Here is a 19,757-nt window from a genome sequence, read left to right as displayed (position 1 = left end):
TTAAAACTGGCTAGTTAGCAAAGCTTTTATAGTTTTAAAGAATTTTTAGATTATAAAGAATAGTGTAATATCCGAATTGGTGTAAATAATAGATTTTACATGTATAGAAATAAGTTTAAAAATTGTGACCTGTAATACCTCATTATTCATGAATAAATGATGTCTATGTTAGTCATTTTAGCCTCAAGGTAAAAATATAAAAAAAGCGGCCAAGTGCGAGTCGGACTCGCCCATGAAGGCTTCCGTATTTAGGGGATGTATGACGTATTAAAAAAAAAACTACTTACTAGATCTCGTTCAAACCAATTTTCGGTGGAAGTTTTCATGGTAATGTACATCATATATTTTTTTTAGTTTTATCATTCTCTTATTTTAGAAGTTACAGGGGGGGACACATATTTTACCACTTTGGAAGTGTCTCTCGCGCAAACTATTCAGTTTAGAAAAAAAATTATATTAGAAACCTCAATATCATTTTTTAAGACCTATCCCACACGTATGGGTTTGATGAAAAAAAAATTTTTGAGTTTCAGTTCAAAGTATGGGGAACCCCAAAAAAAATTTTTTTTTTCTATTTTTGTATGAAAATCTTAATGCGGTTCACAGAATACATCTGCTTACCAAGTTTCAACAGTATAGTTCTTATAGTTTCGGAAAAAAGCGGCTGTGACATACGGACGGACAGACAGACAGACATGACGAATCCATAAGGGTTCCGTTTTTTGCCATTTGGCTACGGAACCCTAAAAAGGACAAACAAAACGTACCTTTACAGACATGCTGCTGGTGCGATGCGTTCTCACACACCTTAGGCTTGGCCGCCGGCTTCACCGCCGGTTTAGCCACTTTAACCTCCTTCTTCTTCTCTTCTAGCCCCGTCTTGTTTTTACCATCGTCATAACACTGTTTCACAATCTCCCCTATACACACATTGTCGTTATCCTTGCACGAGTTACATATACAATCGTTTGTCCACTTGCAATCAGTTTTCGGGGTATCGCAAGCGTCTGATTCAGATTTCGTCTGCCCGTTCCGCATCATGTTTCTGAACGCTACAGCGTTTAACGTTTGTTTAGCGTTTCTTAAAGCTTGAGCCGAGTACTTGGCTAGCAGCTCAGGGTTTTGAGAGCCTATTACAGATAGATTTGTCTTATCTTTATCTTCAGTTTCATCGTCAAGTTTCAAAGTCTCCTGTATATCGTCGTCTAGTAATTTCGCATCTATGCTTGAACATATAGATATTACATGCTTTTTATAAGATTCCGGTACGGGTAAACCTTGGGTGATATATGATTTGATAGTATAAAAACTGTCTAATAATGATTTCTCTCCTTTAGACGTCAATATCGCTTCGCATTTCGCTAGAAGCGCTTCGTTTTTAGATTTCTTATCTTGTTCTGTCTCTTTCGATTCGATTTTCTCTTCCTTTTTAATTTTAGGCTCCGGTTTCTTCACTACCCTAGCGTTGGCCTTACCTATGATTTTGCTTAACCCTTTAGCGGCTAGTATTTCGGCTTCGCTTGCCTGTGTAGCCGGACTTTTAGGTAAAGTTAATTTAGTAAAAGATTCCTTAATCTTACCTTCTAGTTTTTCTAACCTATAAAGCATTACAAGCCACTCATCGCCAGACAGCACGTCTTTAGGCAAAGTGTCCATGTAAGACTTATTCATACCTTTTAAACGGTCTAAGAAGTATTCTTTCTTTTCTTCATCAGGCATGGTAAGAAAATCTGGCACGTTTTCTGTATTCTTACCTTGTATTCCAGTCAATTCTTCTATAACATTACTAGCTATCTCCGGATTGAGTAGTATCCAGCCTGTTAGTTGGACAGAATCCGCGCACCGTTTTATAACATCTATATATTTAAATTTGAGACTTTTCACTGATGTCTTTTTGTCTTGAGACATTTTAGACAGTTTCATTATTAGTAGGTCGAACGTGTTACCCGCAGAAGTGCTTAGAAGTTTAGAAATTTGTTTTAAAGATTCCTTAGAGGCCGGGCAGCTTTCGCTATCGCTTTCGGACTGTGAGTTTTTATTTAGCTCCTCTATCTTTTCTATAATCTTATCACTATCGCTGGCGTTCTGTTTACCAGCTAAATCTTGTATATAAGTATAAAACTTCTCGAGCATGGCTTCGATCTCATTTTCTAGTAATTCTACAGGTATACCTTTGAATTTCGTGGCCACGTAATGCTTCATAGAGTTAAACCTATCCTTAACCAGCTCCCGTAACTGGTCCATGCTCAGAGCGTCTTTTACAAAATTGTCAAACAACGTTGAAGCTTTCGAATACATTTCAGAATTGATGCTATTCTTTTGCGTATTAAATATGTCCTTATTTATATCGTCTTCGAGACACTTGGCTAGCTCAGGACTCTTGTTTTGTTTTAAATATTCAAACACTTTGTTAATAACTACTTGAGCTGATATAGAGAAGAGGAGATCGGAGATTTTCAAATCCTCCTTATTATTCTTGTTTTTCATTATAGCTTGTAAGTCTTTCTCGTCTTTTAGGAGCTCCGTTATGTCCTGGCTGTCGAATTCTAGAGTCATGGTGCCTATGATATCGTCATGCTCTACATTACTCTTAATTTTCCGCGTTTTACGCTTGGCAGTGTTTTTAGTTACCTTAACGCTATCCTTATTCTTATTTAACTTTAGTTCTCTTATCTGTCTTAAGGTTTCGGGGGTCAGTTGGGCTTCATTGTTAACTTCAGGGAGGCTGTTCATGATCGAAGCGAATTCGGGGAGTTCGAAAGAGGCGTTGGCGAATTCTGAAAGTTTGGACGCTATCTCGGGCATGTTGGCTAGTATCTGCGGCATGTTTTCCACTAGTTCCACTATTTTCGTATTAGCTGTGTTAAAAGGTTCATCCGAGTCCATTTTCTCTAGGAACTCCGCTGAATTCTTATCCAAACTCATCATGACTTCGCATATTTGTTCTAAAGAGAGCGGTCCATCTTGCTCGTCCTTCCCCTCTTCTTTATTAATACTGTTGTAAGAATTGATGATATTCTGGCATTCTTCCATAGCTTTCTTGATTTCTAGACCGAAGGTAACATATTTGTAGACGTTGGGGTCTTTTTCGTCGACTTTGATGCATTTGTCTTCCTCTTCGACTAAGACTGGGGTCCGCCTTGCGTTCAGGGGCACGTTTAGGGGCACGTTTAGCACTTCTGGTGCGATCTGCGGTTGGAAGTCGAGGTCGTCGCGGGGGAGGAACTTGTTGACCTGGAGTAACCTCTGGCTCGGTTTAGGAGTGTACACGGGCATCGGCTCGGAGGTTGTTGGAGACATTTCCTGAAAAATAAAAAGTATATAAATAAGAACAGGCTAACGGAAATAATTATGTAGCTCGTATCTTGCCATTGCAGTCAATCCCGGTACAAAAAGTACTGAGGTTGACTAAAGTAGCTTGACAAACACGAACGTTTTCCGAGAAAGTACGATGGAAAACAATTATGCACTACATCGTTTACATCTGTTCAACTGTTACCATAGAGAAAAAAATACATAGAGTGCTCACTCCATACATCAGTTTTAGTACCAAAAAGACTATTAGCATCTAGCATCGAGTAACGGAACTATCAGTACTGCTACTTGACAATAGATGTAGCACCGACCGGAAAGTCTTATGCTGTTGAGATAAGACTTTCCGGTCGGTGCTACATCTATTGTCAAGTAGCAGTACTGATAGTTCCGCTACTCGATGCTAGATGTAGACACTGAAATTAATAGTCTGAACTGATGTATGGAGTGAGCACTCTATGTATTTTTTTCTCTATGACTGTTACAAATACTCAACAATACTTAGAACCGACCGCAGGTCATTATTCCCGGATTTTTTTTAACAGCGCGATGTAGGATTTTTAACACACCTTACAGCGACATCTATCGGTACATTCGACACACACTCCCTACACATCGTACCTGTAACGGCGGGCTGACCGACTCCTGCTCATGGTCCTGCAAACCCTTGTCGAGGCTGTTCAGAGCGAAGCTGGCGAACTTCACGAGGCACTCTTTCATTTCTTTGCATAGCTCCGTCTCCTTCTCGCCGACTATCGTCTCCGTGTCGCTTACGTTGTCCTCCTTAAAATAAAAAAATATATTTATTTTTTTAACTTTTGTCCAGTCTATATCTTTATTAATATTTATTTGCTTTTAGAACGCATTTGTGTATGAATTTACTAACATGCATAATATGTGTGTCATAAAAAGTGTCATAAAAAATAGGAACACATGAGAGACAAACCATATACCGGCGAAATATGCCATGTCTTTTCTAGACTATATCAGAATTATAATCTATGTTCATGATTTCACGATAACTTATTTTTAAAACGTCAAGACAGCTATTTAATTATTTTAAGGACCAGTTCTTAAAATTGATTAACTTAAGCAGAAAAGTGTACATATCAGTGACAAACCATACACCTGCGAAACATGCCTTTACACTTTCTTCCACGTTAACGGTCACGCTTAGTGTAAGGCCTGAGTGGACGCTCGAAGCGGAGCGTTCGGCGGGACTTGCAGCGTGGCTGTGGGCTCACGCGTGATGTGAGCAGCGTGCACTAAGGCCGCTCCTATACGCTTGCATTTGTTTAAGATGCACGCCGCACGCCCCGTCCCGCTGCACGCCCAACTCGAGCGTCCACTCAGGCCTTACACTTACACTCGAATTATCTTGTAAGCAAAACTTCGAGTTTTCATAGGCACAACCAAAACCATACACCTGCGAAGTATGTTACCTTATCTTAGGCAGTAGGAAGGCCTTTAGCGGTTCAACGTCGGGCGGTGCATCGTAAGGTTGCCAGTTGCGCGGGAGCTTTGTGTTTGAGTATTTGCGGATGCGGTGCGGGCGGGAGGGGGGAGCTAGCTTCCATTTGACGTCTATACGTTGCAAGAGAAAACCATATAACTGCGAAACGTGTTACCTTGTCTAGAGGGAAGGCCTCTGGCGGTTCGACTTCAGGTTTGTCGTCGTCTTTGAGCTTGAGTAGTTGCGCGGGCGCCTTGTGTTTGAGCATTTGCAGGATGCGGTGCGGGCGGGAGGGGGGAGCTAGTTTCCGTTTGGGCGCGGCGCCTAAACGTTGTTTGGGGCTGCTGCTGCGACGTTTACGCCGGGGTATATCGTCTACCAGGGTCACGTTGCTTTCCGGCATACTGAAATGATAAAAACGAATCTATATACCTACGACTTTCAGCTAACATCGACCTGCAACATTAAAAACAGAAATGACCTGAACAAAACACAAGCAAGGTAGGCAATCTGTACAGACGATATCTGGCGAGGCCCAGGCGTGGTTATTTTTAATCAAGGGTCTCCAAACTTTTTTACCTGATGGTCGCAGCCAGGTCCCTAGTTCTTTTTCGCGGGATTGTATAGGATTTGCCATCATATGCATTTTGATTTCGAGTAGGCTCGCGAGCTACGCGTTACGCTTATAACCGAAACACGCGTTTTAGCTAACCCGCTGGCAGTGAATATGTGAACAATAAACATAATGGTGTGTGTATAAAATACAATCTACCTGTCCCGTTCCCTCTCGCGCTCGTTCCGCAGCTGCTCTTCCAGCCACATTCTAAGCCTGTGGTAGTAGAGCTGCTGGTCCCTCATGTGCATCACTTTGCGTCTAACCTGTAAAGCAAATAACAGTTTAACTCTTTGGCCGCCAAAGACGTCAACTGACGTACGCGGCTCCAGCCAATATCAACCCTCGTGCATTCCGAGTAGGTTCACGATGCGACGCGTCGCGATAGGCCCATTCGAACCCCCCTCAAAGAGTTCACTTTAGGGAGACTCGAGTCGGGCAGGTATCTAGTTAATACTTTTAACACGTTGGCTGCCCACCATACTACACCTATAGCATGACTACTACGCCCAAAACCCAGAAAAATTAGCTTCTCATACCTCCGGTGATGTTTATGGCAGCCAACGTGTTAATGTTAGAACGAACGTCAACGCGTAATGTCGTATTATATTTGTTTGCTTATGTAATTAGAAATGAAGCAAATGTCATCGCAAAAGTGTGTCGTACTGTGGGCAAACATCGTAATAACAGCAACACTTCTAACTGTACATCGGTGGTCCTTATTACAAAAGGCATAAGGTCCTTATTACAATTAACAGGGGGGCGGTGGGACCTCTGAACCGCCGATGGCACTCGGAATACAGGAGCGACGACGAGCGAAGCGAGTAAAAGAGTGTACAGGCAAATACTACCTCCTTGAACCGCTGCAGATGGTACTCGGGGCAGAGCGCGCGGCAGGCCTGCTGCTGCGGCGCGGGGGGCGGCGAGCCGGGGGGCGGCGGGGCGGGGGCGCGCCCGCCCACCAGCTGCATGCACACCTGCGGGGACCAGGCCCAACTTAAGCCACAGTACAAGAACAGTAGTGAATCTTCATAGAAATGTGCCGCTGCCGGGTTGAATGTGTGCGTGCGCGCCGGGCGCCGTGTACGCACGCGCTGCCACGCACACATTCGCATAATATACGGGGGAATACGGTGGCGGCAGTGTGGGCCGTACCGCGACTGAGATCGCGCGCATTCGAGTACGCTCGCATTTGCCTGCTCTTACCGGCCTTAATTTATACCTCATTTATGAATTGATAGAACATCTCATTATATTATATAAATAGAAACCTAGTGCTACTCATAATACGCAAATAATATTTAACTAAAAATAAAAGTGACAACCCTAAGCGCCAACGCAAGAGTAGGTAAATAACTTGCCGAGCGGCCTTAGATTCACTACTGTTCTTAGTGTACTGTGCTTAAGCCCTTGCTACACGGTCGCCGACAAGCCCCGCAGACCGCGTGGCCTTGGTCTGGACGGACCGTGTAGTTGTTTCCAACCAAATTTGACCAAAACTGACCAAGGTCAGACCAAGGTCAGCCGGTTAGAAGGCATGTCGGCGACCGTGTAGCAAGGGCTTTAAGCTTTCGCAACTCGTGTCGATTTAAAACACGTGTTTTAATTTATCGCCACTCGTTTCGAATTTCCTCTTCCGCACTTGTATCGTAAATAACTATTTTCATTTCATTTAAATATCTGTTTCACTGTACCTATCTAAAGCTAAGGTCGTAATGATTAATTACCGTGGACAGTTTCTTCTGCTTCCGGTAGACCTGCAGCTGCCGACGATGCACTTCCGGTAGCCGTCGGTACATCGCCATCAACTTCCGGTCCACCTCCGATAAGCCCATGTCCACTTTTTTCCTGATTAACAGATATAGCTGGTCAACCAAATCTTGTCAGTAAAAAAAGGCGCGAAATTCAAATTTTCTATGGGACGATATCCCTTCGCGCCTACATTTTTCAAATTTGCCGCCTTTTTCTACTGTCAAGATCTGGTTGACCAAGTATAATATTGAAGTTCAGCTGTATTAATGGACCACGACGGAAAACTTTCCATTATGGTGTAGATTTTTTATTCAATAATCTCAATCGATTATGTTTTTTGTGAGGAATAAACATCTATATAGGACCATTTAGATATCTATAAGATCATCTCATAGGATCATATCATCATCATCTATAAGATCTATGCTATCCGTTCCACTCAAAGACAGCATTCTTTGCAAACAATGTGTTATGTATGTCTATAAAAATATTTAATAATTTACCCGTAGAAATAAGAAACTCTGATATGCCTGAATTTAAATACAAATTATATAGATTTTGTTTGGATAAGTGTTATTATAGAATCGACGAATATTTGACATGTGTAAATAATGAATATGTATGATAAGTATAATGGAAAATAATGAATGATGATGGATAATAATGATTATAATATATTGTATATCTTAGATATAAATTAATTAGTATGTGTGCTCGTATTGTTCTATAACTTTTTATATGTATATACTTAGTTATAGTACCTAGTTAATAAGAAAACTTTGCATGCTTCTTTAAGTAAATGTACGCACTTAATTGTCTACTGTCTAACTATGTTTATCACTACATTTTGCAAATAAATATCTTTATCTTTATCTTTCATTTGCTAATGGGGTTGGCTGGTCAAAGTGTTTAGCAGATGGCGCCATCATAGCTTGCCCTGTCAATCCCTAGAATTGTGTCACATTTTTGTTTTGTAATGCCCTGGATGCCAGCCCTTTAAGCCAAATTTCATAGAAAAAGAGTCAAGCTATGATGGCGCCATCTAGGGGTATGCAAACCTTTGACAGTTGCCAACCCCATTATTTGACTACAGCCTAATGTCACAACCTTCGTGCATTGGGGGCTGTTCATAAATTACGTCATCTATTTTTGACGATTTTCAACCCCCCCCCCCCCCTACAATCATCCAAAAATCATGTATCAAATGACCCCATTTTCTCCTACGTCATGCTACCATCATCCGATGTCCCCCCCCCCCCCTAATTTGAAATGACGTAACTTATGAATAGCCCCTTGCGACATTCAATGTTGGTGAAAATGATAAATTTATTGATTTAAATGTCTCTGCCATATTTGTTTGTAAGGGGGGGGGGGGGGGGGGGGAGTTTACCTGGCAGTGCGGTCGTCGGGCGGTTCGTCGCCGCGGCGGCAGTGCTGCGCGGCCGGCCACTCGTCGCAATGCTGGAGCACCCTGTCCATCAACCTACAACACAAAATATTACGTGAAGGCCTTGTCTTGTCAATACAAGATACGATTTTCTCGTCTAAAAACATGGCACCATTCGGAACCCAGGCATTTATATCGAATATTGAGATCATATGGTGTCTCCGGGAACTAAAACACTTATTAGAATACTGATTTAAACTTGTAAGATTTTTATACATTATTAAATTGTACAACAGGACTTAACCGCGTATTTAAATTTTTAAGATTTACCTCCCAAGTACTGCCTAGTGCGCAAAACGTTCAAGCTGATAAACAAGACCAAGTGCGGGTAGTTCGAAAAACTCGCGCGGCTAGAAGATGTTGATGTCAACTTTAGCAAGTCTTCTCCGAGACCACGGGGACAACGCCGTCCTCGAAGTCGAGTCCAGCTAGCCGGCTAGGCCTCGAGCCGGACTCCACGGCCGCCGCGGCCGCCAGCAGCAGCTCCGAGGCCGAGTCCAGCTAGCTGGCTAGGCCTCGCTAGCCGCGCGTGTTACCTCTCTATAGACGCGATGGAGCGCATGAGATGGCGCACGGTGCGGCACAGCGAGCCGGGCGCCGCGTCCTCCGAGCCGGACTCCACGGCCGCGGCGGCCGCGAGCAGCAGCTCCGAGGCCGAGTCCAGCTAGCTGGCTAGGCCTCGCTAGCCGCGCGTGTTACCTCTCTATAGACGCGATGGAGCGCATGAGATGGCGCACGGTGCGGCACAGCGAGCCGGGCGCCGCGTCCTCCGAGCCGGACTCCACGGCCGCGGCGGCCGCCAGCAGCAGCTCCGAGGCCGAGTCCAGCTAGCTGGCTAGGCCTCGCTAGCCGCGCGTGTTACCTCTCTATAGACGCGATGGAGCGCATGAGATGGCGCACGGTGCGGCACAGCGAGCCGGGCGCCGCGTCCTCCGAGCCGGACTCCACGGCCGCCGCGGCCGCCAGCAGCAGCTGCGAGGCCGAGTCCAGCTAGCTGGCTAGGCCTCGCTAGCCGCGCGTGTTACCTCTCTATAGACGCGATGGAGCGCATGAGATGGCGCACGGTGCGGCACAGCGAGCCGGGCGCCGCGTCCTCCGAGCCGGACTCCACGGCCGCCGCGGCCGCCAGCAGCAGCTCCGAGGCCGAGTGCAGCTAGCTGGCTAGGCCTCGCTAGCCGCGCGTGTTACCTCTCTATAGACGCGATGGAGCGCATGAGATGGCGCACGGTGCGGCACAGCGAGCCGGGCGCCGCGTCCTCCGAGCCGGACTCCACGGCCGCCGCGGCCGCCAGCAGCAGCTGCGAGGCCGAGTCCAGCTAGCTGGCTAGGCCTCGCTAGCCGCGCGTGTTACCTCTCTATAGACGCGATGGAGCGCATGAGATGGCGCACGGTGCGGCACAGCGAGCCGGGCGCCGCGTCCTCCGAGCCGGACTCCACGGCCGCCGCGGCCGCCAGCAGCAGCTCCGAGGCCGAGTGCAGCTAGCTGGCTAGGCCTCGCTAGCCGCGCGTGTTACCTCTCTATAGACGCGATGGAGCGCATGAGATGGCGCACGGTGCGGCACAGCGAGCCGGGCGCCGCGTCCTCCGAGCCGGACTCCACGGCCGCCAGCAGCAGCTCCGAGGCCGAGTGCAGCTAGCTGGCTAGGCCTCGCTAGCCGCGCGTGTTACCTCTCTATAGACGCGATGGAGCGCATGAGATGGCGCACGGTGCGGCACAGCGAGCCGGGCGCCACGTCCTCCGAGCCGGACTCCACGGCCGCGGCGGCCGCCAGCAGCAGCTCCGAGGCCGAGTCCAACGACGAACTGGAGAGGCCGAGGGAACCCGAACCGCCGTCCGACTCCGATACTGGACAAAAAATAGTTTACATAAATAGATAATAAATAAAAATAAACAGAGCCCACTGTGTCACACTGCTGGGCAAAGGCCTCCCCCCTCTTCCTCCACTCGTCTGTATTTAGTGCAATATCTGGCCAACATAAATAAATAATAATAAATAAATAAATATAATAGGACATTCTTACACAGATTGACTAAGTCCCACCGTAAGCTCATGAAGGCTTGTGTTGTGGGTACTCAGACAACGATATATATAATATACAAAATACATAGAAAACACCCAAGACTCAGAAACAAATATCTGTGTTAATCACACAAATAAACGCCCTTACTGGGATTTGAACCCAGGACCGCGGCTTCACAGGCAGGGTCACTACCCACTAGGCCAGACCAGTACCATACATGAGTCTTATGAGTAACTGGTTCTCTCATTTTAAATTGGAACAGACAGTTTCTTGTTTCGTTTCGTTCAATAGGGAGTATTACTGCAATGTTTTGCCGCCAGAGTGCAACACTAGTGACTTAAATATAGCATAGAGTAACTTATACATACTGTACCTTAAACTGTTTTCTGTCAAGTTTTCACAGACAATCAAATATAACATTGATACATCAAGGCGGTTTGTTTAGAAAGGGCCTACCGGGAAACGCGAAATCGAAACTCAGCTATCTGCCTCTTTATCGCTCGAATATGCAAGAGTGATAAAGAGGTTAGCTAACAAAATTTCGACTCTCTCGTTTGCGGTAGACCCTTTGATTAAAAAGTAATATTCCCTATTTCCAAAAAAAGAGAAATCAAATCAACTCTATTTATTTAAATATATGTAAAAATTTCACTAGCAAATTTGTCTTTCTTGTGTAATGTTAATAAAAACTTACGGTCGTCCAACTCGCCGGTGGACTTGTCGCTGTCCTGCTCTTCCTGCTCTCTCGCTCCCTCGCCTTCCGTCGCCGGTTGCCCCTCCGTGTCTGGAGGCCTGTGTTATAACAATATTGTTAGGTCGAGCAACACATTTTAAAACTTTGAAACGTCCGTCTGTCACTTGGCTGTGTCACCTCCGGCACAGAATAAATAATAGTACTAGGTACAGAAGACTCACTCTCTAACGCGTCTGTTACGATCAGGACAGATATGGCCGCCAGGTGGCGACAGCGCCACGCGCGGCTTATGGCTAGCCACCAAAATTGGTGTGGAACGGATGTACTTGTAGCTACCTGTAGCAAAGCGACGAAATCGCGGAGTGAGCCACGCTTGCCTCCGGCTAACAGGCAACTAATACTCATCAACACAATTCTAACAAACTGCGTTGTTTATCACAGAGTTTCTATGGCCACCCCCTGTCTCTATCATCAGATCAGCTCACTGCTCGAAAAGATTTAAATCCCGCCTCAATTGGAGGAGGGTATCCCAATACGGGACCGGCAACAAAGTCGGCGGGACACATCTTTTCAAAACATTACATCATATAATTAACATGCATTAAATAAAAAAACAACGGGTTGCACTCAGGGAGTGCCGGCAGAAGTGAAAACTCAATGACTAGTGCATAATGCACTATGTATAATTGAGGTTAACGCCATCTAGCGTTATTTCGTCGCATTACTTGAAACCCCTAAGCACAACACTGTTAGTACTCGAGTTATATTAATACCAGTTAGAGCGAAACTCACTAGATGGCATTTAAATCAATAAAGAAAAACTCAATGACATTACATGTAACAGGTCCGTCTTACGGTCACGTGATCTCTCGCGAGTTTAACATTTTTTCCCCACCTCAAAAAGTGCACAGCGCCGCTAAAGAAGTTTTCACTTCAATAAACTACAATTTAAATTACTATACGATAAGTACGTACTTGGCCCCTGTCCCGTGCCCCTGCTGCAGCCCCTCCCCCGCGGGCTCGATGGGCGCCGCGTGCTCCTTGCTGCTGTTGTCTCGTCACTCACATGGCGACCCTGCACGTGTGTGTATACATACTTAGCCCCTGTCCCGTCCCCCTGCTGCAGCCCCTGTCCCGCGGGCTCGATGGGCGCCGCGTGCTCCTTGCTGCTGTTGTCTCGTCACTCACATGGCGACCCTGCACGTGTGTGTATACATACTTAGCCCCTGTCCCGTCCCCCTGCTGCAGCCCCTCCCCCGCGGGCTCGATGGGCGCCGCGTGCTCCTTGCTGCTGTTGTCTCGTCACTCACATGGCGACCCTGCACGTGTGTGTATACATACTTAGCCCCTGTCCCGTCCCCCTGCTGCAGCCCCTCCCCCGCGGGCTCGATGGGCGCCGCGTGCTCCTTGCTGCTGTTGTCTCGTCACTCACATGGCGACCCTGCACGTGTGTGTATACATACTTAGCCCCTGTCCCGTCCCCCTGCTGCAGCCCCTCCCCCGCGGGCTCGATGGGCGCCGCGTGCTCCTTGCTGCTGTTGTCTCGTCACTCACATGGCGACCCTGCACGTGTGTGTATACATACTTAGCCCCTGTCCCGTCCCCCTGCTGCAGCCCCTCCCCCGCGGGCTCGATGGGCGCCGCGTGCTCCTTGCTGCTGTTGTCTCGTCACTCACATGGCGACCCTGCACGTGTGTGTATACATACTTAGCCCCTGTCCCGTCCCCCTGCTGCAGCCCCTGTCCCGCGGGCTCGATGGGCGCCGCGTGCTCCTTGCTGCTGTTGTCTCGTCACTCACATGGCGACCCTGCACGTGTGTGTATACATACTTAGCCCCTGTCCCGTCCCCCTGCTGCAGCCCCTCCCCCGCGGGCTCGATGGGCGCCGCGTGCTCCTTGCTGCTGTTGTCTCGTCACTCACATGGCGACCCTGCACGTGTGTGTATACATACTTAGCCCCTGTCCCGTCCCCCTGCTGCAGCCCCTGTCCCGCGGGCTCGATGGGCGCCGCGTGCTCCTTGCTGCTGTTGTCTCGTCACTCACATGGCGACCCTGCACGTGTGTGTATACATACTTAGCCCCTGTCCCGTCCCCCTGCTGCAGCCCCTCCCCCGCGGGCTCGATGGGCGCCGCGTGCTCCTTGCTGCTGTTGTCTCGTCACTCACATGGCGACCCTGCACGTGTGTGTATACATACTTAGCCCCTGTCCCGTCCCCCTGCTGCAGCCCCTCCCCCGCGGGCTCGATGGGCGCCGCGTGCTCCTTGCTGCTGTTGTCTCGTCACTCACATGGCGACCCTGCACGTGTGTGTATACATACTTAGCCCCTGTCCCGTCCCCCTGCTGCAGCCCCTGTCCCGCGGGCTCGATGGGCGCCGCGTGCTCCTTGCTGCTGTTGTCTCGTCACTCACATGGCGACCCTGCACGTGTGTGTATACATACTTAGCCCCTGTCCCGTCCCCCTGCTGCAGCCCCTGTCCCGCGGGCTCGATGGGCGCCGCGTGCTCCTTGCTGCTGTTGTCTCGTCACTCACATGGCGACCCTGCACGTGTGTGTATACATACTTAGCCCCTGTCCCGTGCCCCTGCTGCAGCCCCTCCCCCGCGGGCTCGATGGGCGCCGCGTGCTCCTTGCTGCTGTTGTCTCGTCACTCACATGGCGACCCTGCACGTGTGTGTATACATACTTAGCCCCTGTCCCGTCCCCCTGCTGCAGCCCCTCCCCCGCGGGCTCGATGGGCGCCGCGTGCTCCTTGCTGCTGTTGTCTCGTCACTCACATGGCGACCCTGCACGTGTGTGTATACATACTTAGCCCCTGTCCCGTCCCCCTGCTGCAGCCCCTCCCCCGCGGGCTCGATGGGCGCCGCGTGCTCCTTGCTGCTGTTGTCTCGTCACTCACATGGCGACCCTGCACGTGTGTGTATACATACTTAGCCCCTGTCCCGTCCCCCTGCTGCAGCCCCTCCCCCGCGGGCTCGATGGGCGCCGCGTGCTCCTTGCTGCTGTTGTCTCGTCACTCACATGGCGACCCTGCACGTGTGTGTATACATACTTAGCCCCTGTCCCGTCCCCCTGCTGCAGCCCCTCCCCCGCGGGCTCGATGGGCGCCGCGTGCTCCTTGCTGCTGTTGTCTCGTCACTCACATGGCGACCCTGCACGTGTGTGTATACATACTTAGCCCCTGTCCCGTCCCCCTGCTGCAGCCCCTGTCCCGCGGGCTCGATGGGCGCCGCGTGCTCCTTGCTGCTGTTGTCTCGTCACTCACATGGCGACCCTGCACGTGTGTGTATACATACTTAGCCCCTGTCCCGTCCCCCTGCTGCAGCCCCTCCCCCGCGGGCTCGATGGGCGCCGCGTGCTCCTTGCTGCTGTTGTCTCGTCACTCACATGGCGACCCTGCACGTGTGTGTATACATACTTAGCCCCTGTCCCGTCCCCCTGCTGCAGCCCCTCCCCCGCGGGCTCGATGGGCGCCGCGTGCTCCTTGCTGCTGTTGTCTCGTCACTCACATGGCGACCCTGCACGTGTGTGTATACATACTTAGCCCCTGTCCCGTCCCCCTGCTGCAGCCCCTCCCCCGCGGGCTCGATGGGCGCCGCGTGCTCCTTGCTGCTGTTGTCTCGTCACTCACATGGCGACCCTGCACGTGTGTGTATACATACTTAGCCCCTGTCCCGTCCCCCTGCTGCAGCCCCTCCCCCGCGGGCTCGATGGGCGCCGCGTGCTCCTTGCTGCTGTTGTCTCGTCACTCACATGGCGACCCTGCACGTGTGTGTATACATACTTAGCCCCTGTCCCGTCCCCCTGCTGCAGCCCCTGTCCCGCGGGCTCGATGGGCGCCGCGTGCTCCTTGCTGCTGTTGTCTCGTCACTCACATGGCGACCCTGCACGTGTGTGTATACATACTTAGCCCCTGTCCCGTCCCCCTGCTGCAGCCCCTCCCCCGCGGGCTCGATGGGCGCCGCGTGCTCCTTGCTGCTGTTGTCTCGTCACTCACATGGCGACCCTGCACGTGTGTGTATACATACTTAGCCCCTGTCCCGTCCCCCTGCTGCAGCCCCTCCCCCGCGGGCTCGATGGGCGCCGCGTGCTCCTTGCTGCTGTTGTCTCGTCACTCACATGGCGACCCTGCACGTGTGTGTATACATACTTAGCCCCTGTCCCGTGCCCCTGCTGCAGCCCCTCCCCCGCGGGCTCGATGGGCGCCGCGTGCTCCTTGCTGCTGTTGTCTCGTCACTCACATGGCGACCCTGCACGTGTGTGTATACATACTTAGCCCCTGTCCCGTCCCCCTGCTGCAGCCCCTCCCCCGCGGGCTCGATGGGCGCCGCGTGCTCCTTGCTGCTGTTGTCTCGTCACTCACATGGCGACCCTGCACGTGTGTGTATACATACTTAGCCCCTGTCCCGTCCCCCTGCTGCAGCCCCTCCCCCGCGGGCTCGATGGGCGCCGCGTGCTCCTTGCTGCTGTTGTCTCGTCACTCACATGGCGACCCTGCACGTGTGTGTATACATACTTAGCCCCTGTCCCGTCCCCCTGCTGCAGCCCCTCCCCCGCGGGCTCGATGGGCGCCGCGTGCTCCTTGCTGCTGTTGTCTCGTCACTCACATGGCGACCCTGCACGTGTGTGTATACATACTTAGCCCCTGTCCCGTCCCCCTGCTGCAGCCCCTCCCCCGCGGGCTCGATGGGCGCCGCGTGCTCCTTGCTGCTGTTGTCTCGTCACTCACATGGCGACCCTGCACGTGTGTGTATACATACTTAGCCCCTGTCCCGTCCCCCTGCTGCAGCCCCTCCCCCGCGGGCTCGATGGGCGCCGCGTGCTCCTTGCTGCTGTTGTCTCGTCACTCACATGGCGACCCTGCACGTGTGTGTATACATACTTAGCCCCTGTCCCGTCCCCCTGCTGCAGCCCCTGTCCCGCGGGCTCGATGGGCGCCGCGTGCTCCTTGCTGCTGTTGTCTCGTCACTCACATGGCGACCCTGCACGTGTGTGTATACATACTTAGCCCCTGTCCCGTCCCCCTGCTGCAGCCCCTCCCCCGCGGGCTCGATGGGCGCCGCGTGCTCCTTGCTGCTGTTGTCTCGTCACTCACATGGCGACCCTGCACGTGTGTGTATACATACTTAGCCCCTGTCCCGTCCCCCTGCTGCAGCCCCTCCCCCGCGGGCTCGATGGGCGCCGCGTGCTCCTTGCTGCTGTTGTCTCGTCACTCACATGGCGACCCTGCACGTGTGTGTATACATACTTAGCCCCTGTCCCGTGCCCCTGCTGCAGCCCCTCCCCCGCGGGCTCGATGGGCGCCGCGTGCTCCTTGCTGCTGTTGTCTCGTCACTCACATGGCGACCCTGCACGTGTGTGTATACATACTTAGCCCCTGTCCCGTCCCCCTGCTGCAGCCCCTCCCCCGCGGGCTCGATGGGCGCCGCGTGCTCCTTGCTGCTGTTGTCTCGTCACTCACATGGCGACCCTGCACGTGTGTGTATACATACTTAGCCCCTGTCCCGTCCCCCTGCTGCAGCCCCTCCCCCGCGGGCTCGATGGGCGCCGCGTGCTCCTTGCTGCTGTTGTCTCGTCACTCACATGGCGACCCTGCACGTGTGTGTATACATACTTAGCCCCTGTCCCGTCCCCCTGCTGCAGCCCCTGTCCCGCGGGCTCGATGGGCGCCGCGTGCTCCTTGCTGCTGTTGTCTCGTCACTCACATGGCGACCCTGCACGTGTGTGTATACATACTTAGCCCCTGTCCCGTCCCCCTGCTGCAGCCCCTGTCCCGCGGGCTCGATGGGCGCCGCGTGCTCCTTGCTGCTGTTGTCTCGTCACTCACATGGCGACCCTGCACGTGTGTGTATACATACTTAGCCCCTGTCCCGTCCCCCTGCTGCAGCCCCTCCCCCGCGGGCTCGATGGGCGCCGCGTGCTCCTTGCTGCTGTTGTCTCGTCACTCACATGGCGACCCTGCACGTGTGTGTATACATACTTAGCCCCTGTCCCGTCCCCCTGCTGCAGCCCCTGTCCCGCGGGCTCGATGGGCGCCGCGTGCTCCTTGCTGCTGTTGTCTCGTCACTCACATGGCGACCCTGCACGTGTGTGTATACATACTTAGCCCCTGTCCCGTCCCCCTGCTGCAGCCCCTGTCCCGCGGGCTCGATGGGCGCCGCGTGCTCCTTGCTGCTGTTGTCTCGTCACTCACATGGCGACCCTGCACGTGTGTGTATACATACTTAGCCCCTGTCCCGTCCCCCTGCTGCAGCCCCTCCCCCGCGGGCTCGATGGGCGCCGCGTGCTCCTTGCTGCTGTTGTCTCGTCACTCACATGGCGACCCTGCACGTGTGTGTATACATACTTAGCCCCTGTCCCGTCCCCCTGCTGCAGCCCCTCCCCCGCGGGCTCGATGGGCGCCGCGTGCTCCTTGCTGCTGTTGTCTCGTCACTCACATGGCGACCCTGCACGTGTGTGTATACATACTTAGCCCCTGTCCCGTCCCCCTGCTGCAGCCCCTCCCCCGCGGGCTCGATGGGCGCCGCGTGCTCCTTGCTGCTGTTGTCTCGTCACTCACATGGCGACCCTGCACGTGTGTGTATACATACTTAGCCCCTGTCCCGTCCCCCTGCTGCAGCCCCTGTCCCGCGGGCTCGATGGGCGCCGCGTGCTCCTTGCTGCTGTTGTCTCGTCACTCACATGGCGACCCTGCACGTGTGTGTATACATACTTAGCCCCTGTCCCGTCCCCCTGCTGCAGCCCCTCCCCCGCGGGCTCGATGGGCGCCGCGTGCTCCTTGCTGCTGTTGTCTCGTCACTCACATGGCGACCCTGCACGTGTGTGTATACATACTTAGCCCCTGTCCCGTCCCCCTGCTGCAGCCCCTGTCCCGCGGGCTCGATGGGCGCCGCGTGCTCCTTGCTGCTGTTGTCTCGTCACTCACATGGCGACCCTGCACGTGTGTGTATACATACTTAGCCCCTGTCCCGTCCCCCTGCTGCAGCCCCTTCCCCGCGGGCTCGATGGGCGCCGCGTGCTCCTTGCTGCTGTTGTCTCGTCACTCACATGGCGACCCTGCACGTGTGTGTATACATACTTAGCCCCTGTCCCGTCCCCCTGCTGCAGCCCCTGTCCCGCGGGCTCGATGGGCGCCGCGTGCTCCTTGCTGCTGTTGTCTCGTCACTCACATGGCGACCCTGCACGTGTGTGTATACATACTTAGCCCCTGTCCCGTCCCCCTGCTGCAGCCCCTGTCCCGCGGGCTCGATGGGCGCCGCGTGCTCCTTGCTGCTGTTGTCTCGTCACTCACATGGCGACCCTGCACGTGTGTGTATACATACTTAGCCCCTGTCCCGTCCCCCTGCTGCAGCCCCTGTCCCGCGGGCTCGATGGGCGCCGCGTGCTCCTTGCTGCTGTTGAACTCGTTCACCGCCTGCATCATGCCGAAGAACGAGATCCTGTCGCCAGACAAACAGAAAATTGATTGTCACGTACTTCTGTCGAGTTATCACTACATAGTATAAAACAAAGTCGATTCCCGTCTGTCTGTCTCATGTATGGAGTGCTGATGTATGGAGTGAGCAATCTATGTTTTTTTTTCTATGCCTTGGCTAGGCCACCTGATCTTTATTGTATTTACCTCAAGAGCAGTTTCCGCTGTTGCGCACACACGGTCCGCGGCGTCAGGCAGTCGCAGCGGTGCTGGTACCCCGACCACGCGCTCACTGAAATTCAATAGGCTAGATGACAAATTTTCATTAATGGTATCAATCGATCAGGTTTGTTTTTAGGATCATATGTCTATATGGAACCCATTGCATTAAAGCAATACAAAAGTCAGAAATGATAGTCAAATTCCGACAGTCATACTTCACTCGCGAAACGCTCCTAACAAAACGATAAGTGAACGTGACGTCAAGGTCACTGTGAGCCCATCTTGAACTATGGAAATTAAGTAAAATTGGGATATTGTCGATGAAATATTGCGTTTATGTATATAGTTATCATACAATCTATTATTGCATAAAATGTAAGGAATCGAATGGCACCATTACTTTTTGCCTTAATTTAAACTAAAATTTTGAAACTTTCAGGTCCTGCATTTTTGTATTATTTCCACATATTATTTTAATATTCACATTATTATAGTAATAAATTGCTCATTTGCTATCCATTTTACTAGATTTTGTTATAAAATTCAACATGTGTCATCATCCCTATTAATAGTTCAATTTATCTGTGTAAAATATTAAAGGTTAAACAAATACAGCCTCAATACAGCCTTAGAATATACCTCACAAATAGCATAATTTGAGCGTCGGCGTTTAGTTAGTTACTACTACTGTGTCAGGGCAGGCCTATGGAACTCTCCGCGCGAGCTCGGATTTATGCCTACGAATCTCGTCCCGCCGGCGGTACAAAAGCCAGCCAGTTGGTTACCACACGCGCTCACGCACGCACGTCACCGCGCGCTCCGAACGTATTT

The 19,757-nt window shown here is 51.6% G+C and overlaps 1 protein-coding gene across 1 annotated transcript in view; it reads right to left on the bottom strand.

The window, feature by feature from the left end:
• Positions 1–19,757, bottom strand: part of LOC134660034 (uncharacterized) — an 81,529-nt gene that overhangs the window by 42,708 nt on the left and 19,064 nt on the right. The window contains exons 15-25 of the mRNA XM_063515734.1: positions 18,912–18,996; positions 18,613–18,729; positions 11,294–11,391; positions 10,246–10,423; positions 8,521–8,613; positions 7,106–7,226; positions 6,230–6,355; positions 5,538–5,644; positions 4,941–5,169; positions 3,934–4,095; positions 768–3,303 (exon numbers count right to left, since the gene is read on the bottom strand). Coding sequence (XP_063371804.1) covers positions 768–3,303; positions 3,934–4,095; positions 4,941–5,169; positions 5,538–5,644; positions 6,230–6,355; positions 7,106–7,226; positions 8,521–8,613; positions 10,246–10,423; positions 11,294–11,391; positions 18,613–18,729; positions 18,912–18,996 — 3,852 coding nt within the window. The remainder of the gene's footprint in view (positions 1–767; positions 3,304–3,933; positions 4,096–4,940; positions 5,170–5,537; positions 5,645–6,229; positions 6,356–7,105; positions 7,227–8,520; positions 8,614–10,245; positions 10,424–11,293; positions 11,392–18,612; positions 18,730–18,911; positions 18,997–19,757) is intronic.

The sequence above is a fragment of the Cydia amplana genome, chromosome 26 (assembly GCF_948474715.1).
Source record: "Cydia amplana chromosome 26, ilCydAmpl1.1, whole genome shotgun sequence".
Lineage (NCBI taxonomy): Eukaryota > Metazoa > Arthropoda > Insecta > Lepidoptera > Tortricidae > Cydia > Cydia amplana.
This window is presented reverse-complemented; position numbering and strand designations above follow the sequence as displayed.